Source organism: Chiloscyllium plagiosum, unplaced genomic scaffold (genome assembly GCF_037043375.1).
Source record: "Chiloscyllium plagiosum isolate Xiang-an unplaced genomic scaffold, Cpla_swu_hap1 HiC_scaffold_7, whole genome shotgun sequence".
NCBI lineage: Eukaryota > Metazoa > Chordata > Chondrichthyes > Orectolobiformes > Hemiscylliidae > Chiloscyllium > Chiloscyllium plagiosum.
The window spans coordinates 58801800-58814415 of NW_028270145.1; the positions used below are offsets into that span (position 1 = coordinate 58801800).

The 12616-nt window shown below is 42.2% G+C and overlaps 1 protein-coding gene across 3 annotated transcripts in view; it reads left to right on the top strand.

Annotated features, from left to right (window-relative positions):
* LOC122551600 (myosin light chain kinase, smooth muscle-like) overlaps positions 1-12616 on the top strand; it is a 424085-nt gene that overhangs the window by 256686 nt on the left and 154783 nt on the right. For all 3 annotated transcript variants that reach the window (XM_087989064.1, XM_043693744.2, XM_043693743.2), the window contains exon 12: positions 5693-5845. In XM_087989064.1, the coding sequence (XP_087845190.1) occupies positions 5693-5845 (153 nt within the window). The remainder of the gene's footprint in view (positions 1-5692; positions 5846-12616) is intronic.

Sequence of the window (12616 nt, forward strand, 5' to 3'; positions counted from 1 at the left end):
AAGCTAGAGGAGGGTGGGGGTGGGGAGAAAGTAGCATAGAGTACAATGGGTGAGTGGGGGAGGGGATGAAGGTGATAGGTCAGGGAGGAAGGTGGAGTGGATAGGTGGAAAAGGAGATAGGCAGGTAGGACAAGTCCGGACAAGTCATGGGGACAGTGCTGAATCCTCGGCAGAGTGGGAGGGGGAGTTGAAATATTGGGCCACGGGGCGGTGTGGTTGATTGGTGCGGGTGTCCCGGAGATGTTCCCTAAAGCGCTCTGCTAGGAGGCGCCCAGTCTCCCCAATGTAGAGGAGACCGCATCGGGAGCAACGGATACAATAAATGATATTGGTGGATGTGCAAGTAAAACTTTGATGGATGTGGAAGGCTCCTTTAGGGCCTTGGATAGAGGTGAGGGAGGAGGTGTGGGCGCAGGTTTTACAGTTCCTGCGGTGGCAGGGGAAAGTGCCAGGATGGGAGGGTGGGTTGTAGGGGGGGGCGTGGACCTGACCAGGTAGTCACGGAGGGAACGGTCTTTGCGGAAGGCGGAAAGGGGTGGGGAGGGAAATATATTCCTGGTAGTGGGGTCTGTTTGGAGGTGGTGGAAATGTCGGCGGATGATTTGGTTTATGCGAAGGTTGGTAGGGTGGAAGGTGAGCACCGGGTCGTTTTGTCCTTGTTACGGTTGGAGGGGTGGGGTCTGAGGGCGGAGGTGCGGGATGTGGACGAGATGCATTGGAGGGCATCTTTAAGCACGTGGGAAGGGAAATTGCGGTCTCTAAAGATGGAGGCCATCTGGTGTGTTCTGTGGTGGAACTGGTCCTCCTGGGAGCAGATACGGCAGAGGCGGAGGCATTGGGAATACGGGATGGCATTTTTACAAGAGGTAGGGTGGGAAGAGGTGTAATCCAGGTAGCTGTGGGAGTCGGTAGATTTGTAAAAAATGTCAGTGTCAAGTCGGTCGTCATTAATGGAGATGGAGAGGTCCAGGAGGGGAGGGAGGTGTCAGAGATGGTCTAGGTAAATTTAAGGTCAGGGTGGAATGTGTTGGTGAAGTTGATGAATTGCTCAACCTCCTTGCGGGAGCACGAGGTGGCGCCAATGCAGTCATCAATGTAGCAGAGGAAGAGGTGGGGAGTGGTGCCGGTGTAATTACAGAAGATCAACTGTTCTACAAAGCCAAAAAAGAGACAGCATAGCTGGGGCCCATACATGTGCCCATGGCTACCCCTTTGATCTGGAGGAAGTGGGAGGATTCAAAGGAGAAATTGTTAAGGGTGAGGACCAGTTTGGCCAAACTAATGAGAGTGTTGGTGGAAGGGTACTGTTGGGGACGTCTGGAGAGGAAAAAACGGAGGACTGGGAGGCCCTGGTCAAGCGGATGGAGGTGTAGAGGGATTGGATATCCATGGTGAAGATGAGGCATGGGGGGCCGGGGAAACGGAAGTCTTGGAGGAGGTGGAGGGCGTGGGTGGTGTCTCGAACGTATGTGGGGAGTTCCTAGACTAGGGGGGAATAGGACTGTGTCGAGGTAGTTAGAGATGAGTTCAGTGGGGCAGGAGTATGCTGAGACAATGGGTCGGCCAGGGTGGTCAGGCTTGTGGATCTTGGGAAGGAGGTAGAACCGGGCAGTGCGGGGTTCCCGGACTATGAGGTTGGAAGCTGTGGGTGGGAGATCTCCTGAGGTGATGAGGTTCTGTATGGTCTGGTGATGGGGGGGTGATCAGAATAATTAAACCTGGGGTTGCTCAACATGTCAGAATTGGAGAGGTCTGTATATATCTGAGAGATTTGGAGGGCTGGAGGAGATAGAGAGGGATGAGGTCATGGAGGTATTTGAAAATGAGAATGTGAATTCTAAAGTTGAAGCATTGCTGAACACAGAGTCACCGAAGGTCAGCAAGCACAAGGGTAATGTATCATTGAGACTTTGCAAATTGGGACATGGCCAACAGAGTTTAGAATGAGTTCAAGTGTATGAATTGCGAAACATGGGTAAACCAGCCAGATGAACATTAGATTTGTCAAAGCTAAAGGTAATAAAGGCATACATGTGGGTTTTTGCAGCACATAAACTGAGAGTTGGACAATGTCATGGAAGTAAAGGTAAGTGGGCTTGGTGATGAGATGGATTTGTGGTTGGAAGCTTATTATGTAAGCACATAGCAGCAGGAAAAGGCCGATTAGTTGCTTATTCCTGTTCCAGCATTCACATTTGACTGTACATATGTGGAGTGGCAAAGTTTGCTGTCAGTTTTATTGAATATAAATATAACAGCTAACCACCTTGATCTTTCTTGTGTACAGCAAAATCTGGGCATTAAGTTTTATAAATACATTTATTCTATTTTCATAAAACTTCCTTCTTATGGTTTGGTTGTACTTTTAGTGCAACATGCCTTCTGTAGTTTTTAAATTCACTCTTAAATCTAAGAAACCTGAAGTTAATCTAATATCTGTATATGTTATGGAGCAGTCTTATTTTTCTTAATTTTCGTAACAATGTGCAAGCCACACATAAAACAAATTCAGCAGTTTACGTACTTACAGACTGATCCTCCTCCACAAATTCAAGTTTTCCTCTCTCAAAGTTCTGAACTGGCATTTTTTTTTCAAAAATAGTTTTAAATTTGTTTGACTTTGATTCCCCCCCCCTAAATTCCTTTGCTTTAGGCACCAATAGGAAGCTTTTTCTCAATGTTCTGGTCACATGAAACAGTTTATTCAGAACAATAGTGTTTGCCAGAAGTAAATTGGATAGTTCCGCTATTCAATGCAAGAATATTTTAGTAGTTCACAGCAGTTCACTTAAATGGTTTAGTTGAACCCATGCAGTACTAGAGGGACGTTACAATAGCAGATGGCTGTGTTTTTAGATGCAAACAAGAATATAAAACAAATTACAATCATGCAAAGCAAGTGTTGTGAGCCTGGACTATGAACGATCATTTTAAAGATAGGAGGGTTAAACCTGAATTATAGCAAAGATGCAAAATGGGCGGTAGCAGAGGCCAACCAAAAGGAAAATGGAAAAAGAAAGATGAAATCAAGACAGTACTGTCAGAAAAATGGTTTCCCAATTTAAAGACATATGATAGACATTCGTTTTTAAAAATCAGGACATAACAGAAATGAAAGACTTTGCTATTTAATGTTAAGGCACAGATTTCTGGAGGTATTCCAAACGATTTAATAAAATTACATGACCAGTTTAAATGTTGAGCAGCTGCATAAACTCTGATTGTTTTCCAGGGTTGTAAGCTGAGGATCACAATAACAAAACCTCATTCTGTGCTCACATATAAATTCTTTAATGAATCACATTCTTAACATGGACAGGGTGAGGCTAGAGGACAGCAGCAAAACAGAAATCAGAGGTTTAATGACGGTGGAGCCAAGAGTTTTAAATATGAAACAAAAACCAGAACATGTTGGAGAAACTCAGCAGGTGCGGCAGCATCTGTAGAGGGAAAAGCACTGTGGTTTGGCTTTAAATGTGATGTGTGACAACATGAGATGAACCATAATCATCTTATTGGGATCCAAGATGCAAATTAAATGACCACACAAGCTCATTTAGGTATGATTAGATTACTTACAGTGTGGAAACAGGCCCTTCGGCCCAACAAGTCCACACCGCCCCGCCGAAGCGCAACCCACCCATATCCCTACATTTACCCCTTACCTAACACTACGGGCAATTTGGCATGGCCAATTCACCTGACCTGCACATCTTTGGACTATGGGAGGAAACCGGAGCACCCGGAGGAAACCCACGCAGTCACGGGGAGAATGTGCAAACTCCACACAGTCAGTCGCCTGAGGCGGGAATTGAACCCGGGTCTCAGGCGCTGTGAGGCAGCAGTGCTAACCACTGTGCCACCGTGCCGCCCATATGAGATGTTCAGCTATGTTATGACAGCTCATGTAGGCAAATTGACTCCTTCCGATCACTCAAGCAGCATGAACACTTGGGTACAGGACATCTTGTGACTCAGTGGCACTGTCACTACCTCTGGTTTGACAACTGCCAGTTCAAATCCTACTTCATATCATGGCCAAGCTAGTTGATTATAAACCTGTAAATTCAGCTACACCAATGGCAGACAGTATGAGTGGGTGAGTTTTCTCATCAGCCACAACCATGCAGTAGCTCCAGATCAACAGACTCGATGTACAGATTCTCACCATGAGCAAAGGTCATCTTCGTTCCCAGGAGCTACCAAACACATGCACACACAATACACTGGCTTCCAAGTCACAGTAATAATGGCAAATGGTGAGGATCCTGTGAAGAACAAAGTTGTCCACATTCTGTGATTACACAGCTGATCACACAGAAGTATGTACATGTCCGTATGCAGAGATCCATATACAAGAAAAATATAAAAATAATGCAAAAGGCTAGTGGAACATGGGGCTTTACCTCAAGAGGACTGGGATACAAAAGAACTAACTAATATGATAAAAATGGGAGTGCTGATGGATGTTACTAATGTATATTTCCAAAAACATTTCATAGTATTACACATAAAGGGCTTGTACAAAGGGAACCCATAAAATTGGAAACAATATATTAGCATGGATTGGCTATTGGTTAGGATATATGTTTAGTAGAGTATGGATACTAAGTATGTACTCCAGTTGACAGGAACCCAAGTACCTGTCCTTAGCCTTCAGTTTTTCATTAGATTTTTAAACGAATTGGATGAAGGAATAGAAAGCCATACAATCAAATTTACTGCCAGTAATAAGTTAGGCAACACAATAGATGTGATATGTTATAAAAACAAGACGCACAGACTCGGTTTATATTCCCTTGAGTATAGAAGATTAAGGAGCGATCTAATCAAGGTGTTTAAAATGATGAAAGGATTTGATGGGATAGGCAGGTACAATAATGTGGAGATCGCGAGATAATGATTCCTCTGTTGGGAGAATCCAGAACAAAGACACATCACATTATTATGAATGTTCAGAAGTGATGTCAGGAAGTGATTAAGTGTCTTGGAAATCTGTAATTCTCTCCAACAGCTTCTGAAGCTGAGTAAATTGTGAATTTAAAACTGAATGTTAACATTTTGTTTTATTCAGCAAAGATATTAAGATTTATAGAACTAAGGTGTGAATGTGGAATTAATGTGCACATCAGTTGGAATAATCAAACAGGTTTGAGGGATTGAATGGCAATTCTTGTTCCTGTTCTGCTATCTGTGACTACAGTTTGGACTATTTTAAATTTGCGGGGATCAGCAATGAGGAACTTCATTCTCCTGAGTTCTTCAGTATTTTAATAGGAATTTCTTAGAAACAGAGGGGATTACAGATAGTTTGCTCAAGAAAGAGGAGGTCAAAGCAGTTCAGTACAGACTTTCCTCTTGGGTATACTGCAGACAGCTCCAAGTAATAGATTTTGAAGGGTTTGCAGGCTGATCATCTTCCAAAACAAAGCTGCAGGCTACAGAGAGAGGTAGGAAGAATCTTACCGTCTAACCTTGTAAACAATTTTACAGATACATATTTTGAAGCAGTGTGTTCAGACACTCAGATCATGGATGTTTGGAAATTAGATAATGTGCTTAATTGTTCATGGAGGAGAATGAGCTTTGTGAAGACATCCCAGTGGGGTGTGATGGTAATTTAACGAAACAGCTACACGATATTGTTCGAGGATGGTCTTTTACGGTTTCTATTTCCCTGTTTAATCTACAGATACACCCATTCAGTATGCTCACAGCTCATTTGAAAATGATATTGCAAAACTCTATATACAAGATGCTTTGCCAGAAGATGATGCTATTTATACCTGTGTAGCAGAAAACAAATTTGGAAGGACATCTTGCTGTGCTAAAGTGACAGTTAAAGGTAAGATAACCATTAAATATCTAAACTAAAAGATGTAATTAATATGGTAAACTCATGAACTATTTCACTTGAGCTTTCCATGTAATAGTAGTTGTACCATCACCCTTTTATTCAATTTCTTTTAATGGTTTAATTCTGCGCAAGCATTGGTCTAGAATTTTCTAAAGTGTGACAACATGGTCCATAGGTTAGATTTTATTCTTAATCCTTCAGCTCGAAAAACATCTGGCTTATAAAGTTCTAGAAGTGCTAGGTATTAACATGACCAGAGTAGCAAAACCAACCTCAGGGAACAATGGAGGCAGCAAATTTGGTCAAATCACAAATCATTGTGAGCATTGTCTCAATGCGATGTGCTGAACCAATTTTGCATAAAAAATGTTATGTGCATTTAAGCTGCTTGAATTGTCAATGAAGTTAGGCATTGAGTATTTTGTATAGTTTAGTTTTGCAATTGCCATCAAATTTTGAAAAAAATTACGTCACTCACAGTCTTGGATTCCTCAGTTGCTTGCATTGAGAGTGGAGATAGGTAACTCAATGCCAAGTTCTACATTAGTCACCATTCATTGTGTGTATTGCATCAGCGTGTTAGTATATAATTGATTTGATTTTCCATTTGGGGAAATGTCTAATTTTAGTTAATATTCTTGCAAGTTGTAAAGAGGAAAGATCAGAAACTTCATTAAAAAGAAATCACAAGGGAAAAAAATACATTCTGCTCCTGCAAGATACAATGTAATGCAGCCGACTGACAGACATCATTGACTGACCCTTCCTTTTACACTGGCTACTCCCTTCCTCATGGTCTTCCTCATTTATGCATCAATTTAAACATGTAAACATTTTTAAGTCTTTGCATTGTAGCAGCAACTTATAGAATCTAAGCACTAAGCTTACTCCCAAAATGACCAAAGACCATATTTAGAGGTTTTGTATGTATTATCTTGGTTGGATGGCTCAGTAACTTAATGTGTACCTTTATATAAACTTTCAAAAACGCATCCCACAGACTGAGGTCAAAGCTGCAAACATTTTGAGTGTAGATAAAAACAGTCACCTTGTTTATCATTTGAAATTCTTTTTTATACTTATTTATAGTTACAGTTTTCTGGCAGCCTGCTTCTGCTTCAAATATCTACCGAAGATTCTCAGAATTCCAGCACTTTCCCACACAATAGGCTGAATGTTACTTGTTTTTTAACCAAGTGCCAGTTGGATTGAGTTTTTTGGAGAAGTTTTCACTGCAAGGTCTCGTGAGTTTACTTGCCATACCTTTCCAAACTTGTCTGATTTACTATCTATCCCACCCCAGTCCTCCTATTCCTTCAGACAACTGAGATTGCACTGTGCCAAAAATCTCAGACCAGGCTGGCAACCTTGGAACAGGCTGGCATCTCCAGACTAGACTGGCATGGTTTAGTGCCATGGCCTTCACTCCTAGTCCTGGAATGAGAGAATGTTCCGCCTCTGCACCCTTTGGAAAACTATTCCACACTTCTTTATTTTTCCGACCAGAGCAGATAACTTCAATATTGAAATATAAGTTCACTACAAACTTTTGCAATCAAAATAATATCACGTATTAAAGTTCTGCATATTAGTAGATTTTTCTGCAAGGAACGACATGCGGCCAAATCATTTTGTTCTGCATTCATCAGGATAAATGCAAGAATACTAAACAATCACAACAATTTATACTCCAGGAAAAAAATGTTGATTGGATCAGATATTGCCATAAAGAAAAGACTGCTGAAGTTCCTGGATAATTCAAATATGCACAAGGCGAAACATATTGTTTTTGTTTACAGAAAAGTTTTACTGCATTTGATTGTATGTAATTTCTAACAAGTATAAATGATTAATGTTACAAGCTTGACTGCTTATTGGTTCTTAATGTACCTTTAAGTGAGCTCAAGATCGTTCAGTATGCTAGAGATCAGAGTTAAAAAGTATGGTGCAGGAAAAATAAATGGAAGGGGAGAGGGCTGGGGGTGGGGGAGGTAGCTGGGAATGCAACAGGTAGATGAAGGTGGGGGTGATGTTGATAGGTTGGAGTGGAGGGAGGAGTGGATAGGTGGGAAAGAAGATGGACAGATAGGACAGTTCAAGATGGCGGTGCCGAGTTGGAGCATTGGAACAAATTGTAGCCACCCGACACCTGGTGAAGAACACCTCATCTTTTGCCTTGGGACCCTCCAACCATATGCGATCAATGTCAATTTCACCAGTTTCCTGACCTCCCCTTCCCCCACCTTATCCCAGATCTTGAACTGTCCTCCCTGTCCATCTTCCTTCCCACCCGCTCCACCTTCAACTCTGACCTATCATCATCACCCCCACCTTCATCAAACTATCACATTCCCAGCTGCCTAACCCCCAGCCCTACCCCCTCCCAATTATTTGTCAGCCCACTTGCCCTCCATCCAGCCCCACCCCCTCCCAAATATCTGTCAGTCCCCTAGCCTCCCACATTCCTGATGAAAAGGTTATACTAGAAACGCGACTCTCCTGCTCCTCGGATGCTGCTTGACCAGCTGTGCTTTTCCAGCGCCACACTTTTTGACTCTGTTTAGTATGTGCTACCCAATCACAAATTCACATCCAACTGTAGAAGTTGTGGAATGCAGTTTTGCAAGTGCTGGTTGGCTGTGCACGATCTGGATCACAGCTATTTGATTGCATCAGTTGGGACATATGGCTTACGTACCTGTCATTGTACAAGCCCTGGAATTCATATATGCTATTGCTTGATTGTGTGATATGCAGGCCTTTATGGACTGATGGCAACATTATGTTCGTGGAAAGAACCACACGAGTAGCAATATTAAATAGTTTCCTCAATCTGTTGTTCAAGCTGTTTTGAGGTGCTTTGCCTTTCTGGAGTAATCTGAAGTTGACCAGGTACTTTTCAGGACTTTGGCCTATTTGCAAGTTTGCATGACACACTGTGAATAATGATCTGGTCAGGATAGATATTGTCCTGTGTGATAGTGTTAATGCTCACAATTTTCTTTGTATATGAGACTTGCACGGTGAACAAGTGGTTAGAGCTCAGTTTACATGCCAATCAGCACAAATCCCAAATGGTATATTTTCAGGTGAAGGTCCTCTATAGCAAACCCATTACTGGATTTCTCCATGAGCTCATCGAAGAAAGGGAGCTCATTGGTTTGCTTTATTTAAAAGTGACGTCGAGCAAGGGAAGGAATATATTTTTGTTTTCAGATTCGATGATCATGAATGTATTATCTATGCCTTAGAAATATGCAGAAGGTTCAAGGGTGGAGCCCATTCTAACAAAAATATATTGAACATGGAAATTGTAGAAAATGTTAGCGAGTACTGAAACAAGAGGGGATCTCCTGCCTACATCATCTATTTAGGCATACATCGTGTCCTTAAAACTGAACATGACAGCATGGGTTGCTAAATTCATAACTGTAATGAGTTAATGTTGAGAAAATAATGGCATATCTATATTGTAAAGTTGTCGTAGATTGACATTTAAAGAGTGGTACCTCTTTCAATGAATGTCGCTCTCTGAATTCTGCATGTGTACCCATATTGCCAGTGCATGCACCTAGACTGCACCTAAATATGGAGGAGAGCTGTAACCTGTTACTGTAACTGTGGTGCACTGCATGTCGTGAACAGCTTAAACTGTGCCACCCTGCCAAAAGAATATTGATGACAGTGGTGACTGTAGATTCTGTCAGCTGCGAAACATAGAGCATTACAGCGCAGTACAGGCCCTTTGGCCCTCGATGTTATGCCACCCTGTGAAACCAATCTGAAACCTTGAAGTGACTCACCAGCAAAGAGCACTGTCACCTTTGAAGCCATTGAGGGAGTATAGTGTCTCTTGCCCGTAGTTGCAGAAGAATGTAAAATTCAGCAACCATTTCTCAGGTAAGACACTCTGATGTTACCTGTCAATCATATTCAGGCATTTATCCTGTTCACCTTTGATTAGATTAGATACCCTATAGTATGGAAACAGGCCCTTCAGCCCAACAAGCCTGCACCGACCCTCTGAAAAACAACCCACCCAGACCTATTCCTTCACCTTATATTTACCCCTGACTAATGCACCTAACACTATGGGCAATTTGGTATAGCCAATTCACCTGACCTGCACATCTTCGGACTATGGGAGGAAACCGGAGCACCCGGAAGAAACCCACACAGACACGGGGAGAATGTGCAAACTCCGCACAGACAGTCACCCAAGGTTGGAATTGAACCCGGATCCCTGAGCCATCATGCCACCCACAATACCGCCTTTGGGTGGGCATTGCCTTATTCTTCAATACCTCTGCCTTCCAGATACTTGGTGTCATGGTTCCTCCTGTCCTTGGACCTGTGCATTTGGAGCTTGAGGGATTTCAGGCTGCTGCCGCTATTGCTGCACCTGTGCCTCTGTGTACTGAAGGCAATGGACACCCATGACAGGAAGGAGATTCGTAAGGGGGCTACTTAATTGCTGAAGACTTGGAGGCTGAAGTAGAGATCTGTTGTTGGCAGATATGTAGCTGTGCTGGCTGTTACGTGTAGAAACTCCTCCTTGTACATCCCTTCCCTGGCAGAGAATACCTCAGTTTTGCAATTGTAAAAAATGAGAAAACCCCTTGAGAAAAGTTGCTACCCTCCAATTCTGTCCTCTTCCCAACTTGGCAGAGAGGCCCCCGCCTTGAGTGAGGAGCCATGTTTGTAAGAAATGTCACAGGAAAGGAAAGTGGTGAGCATTAGGACAAGCAATTTCCCTTTATTGTTTTTGATGGTGGCCCTCATATGATGGGGCAGCAAGTACATTTTGAACACAAGATCTACTTGGCTGCAAAAAGCCTCTCAAAAATATCTTGGAGTCAAAAAAGGCACAGGAAAATAGCTTTCTCTTAACAAAAACTTTTGTTCAGATTTTCACCATGACAGAGAGGGTTTCCTTCAATGTGAAAATGCTGGAAGAAATTGGAAATTCCAAGTCTCACTCTCAAACCCAGCATCTCTCATTTTCGCAGGGAGCAGGTTTGGTGATAATCCATAGTTCATGTATACGTGATTCACAGAGGCAGCTGACTACTTAAGTAATCAGCTACATCTCGTCAAATTGAACTCTGAAATCCGAGAGTATGGAATGTGGAGTCTGGAGATTAGACCAGGTTTGAGCAGCTGTGTTCTCAGTACACTCTTTTTGGATAGCCAGCGTTCCCATTGGATCCTTCTTTGCATCTAGTCCTGCTGCCACTGTGTATCAGTGGTGAAACGTGTGAATGCTGATGGAGGTGGATGAGGTGTTCTGGGCTGACATGACTGATGACCAACCACCATAACTATCTTCTTCTGTGATAGGGTCTGACTCCAACCATCAGAATGTTTCATCCTGATTCTCATTGACTCCGGTTTGCTAGGCTTCATGATGTCACTAATTAATCAGATGCAGCCTGGTGTCAAGGGTGGTCACTCTCAACTCATCACTAGAGTTCAGCTCTTTTGTCCATGTTTGGGTCAAGGTTGTAATGCGATCAAGAACTGAGTGATCCTGGTGGATGTCAAACTAAGCGTCAGTGAGTATGTTATTGCTGAGTGGATATTGCTTGATTGCACTTTTGGTGACTCCTTCCATTGCTTTGCTGATGACTGGGATGATGATTGTGTAATTGCCAATCAGCTGTTCAGGAATTGTCCAAAAAATGTCTTTTTTTTTTGAAAAATAGTACTCATTCTTTCATTGCTCCTATTGACAAAAACCTATGATGGGATACAATCTCCATGACTGATTTCCTGATGCATGTTTTTTCACAAAATGATGTCTATTAAATAAACGTTTTGATGGATAACTACTTATGGGATGGAAATGTTCATTTATGTAAAGGGTGAAGCATAGAAGTTATTCAACATGGAACTGAAATGTTTGTTTACATTTCGGGACTAGTGGGAACAATATTAATGTATCAACTGTTTATTTTCTGTCATTGAGTGGTTTTCTTTCAATAGTGAAATCATCAATAAACTTTATCTTATGCCAGAAGGACTCCTGAGGTATACCCATGTTAGATACCAGGTGAGTTGGCATAGAGAGGGAAGGAAAAAAAGTGTTGTGGATGGAGGGGTACAAGTTGACACTAAGTTGGCAAAGGGTGTATCAGTGGCCATGGGAGGTGGGTAAATGGGTCCAGACTGGCATAGGTGATATGGCGATGGGGAATGAGTAGTTGGGCAGAGCGAATTTAAGATGTATACAGATAGATGGCATTGGTTGACATTGATGGGGCACAGAGAGTGAGGGGGTGAGAGCAGGAGGTATATGTTAATGTTTTAATAATGAAGGGTCTGTACTGGGGTCTAAAATCTTTTCAATTCGTATCAAGGACTTCAATGAGTGGAGAAAAGTCATGGTAGCTAAATTTGCAGATGATCCCAAGAGGGGTAGGAAAGTATTTTGTGAAGAAGACATAAAGAGGTTGCACATGATATCAATAGGCTTAGTGAGTGAATCTGGCTGATGGAGTATAAGATGATAAATGTGAAGTTTTAACAAGAAAATGCAAATGATTTAAGTGACTGCAGAACTCTGAGGTGTGGAGGGATCAAGGTGTTCTAATGCATGAGTAATAAAATGTTAGTACACAGGTTGAGCAAATAATTAAGAAAGCAAATTGACTGCTATCTTTTATTTCAAGATTAAAAGCGTTATGCTTCACTGTTTAAGAAATGGACGTCACTCAATAAGTTTTATTTTCTCTCAGAGAGTTGTGTAAATTTGAAACT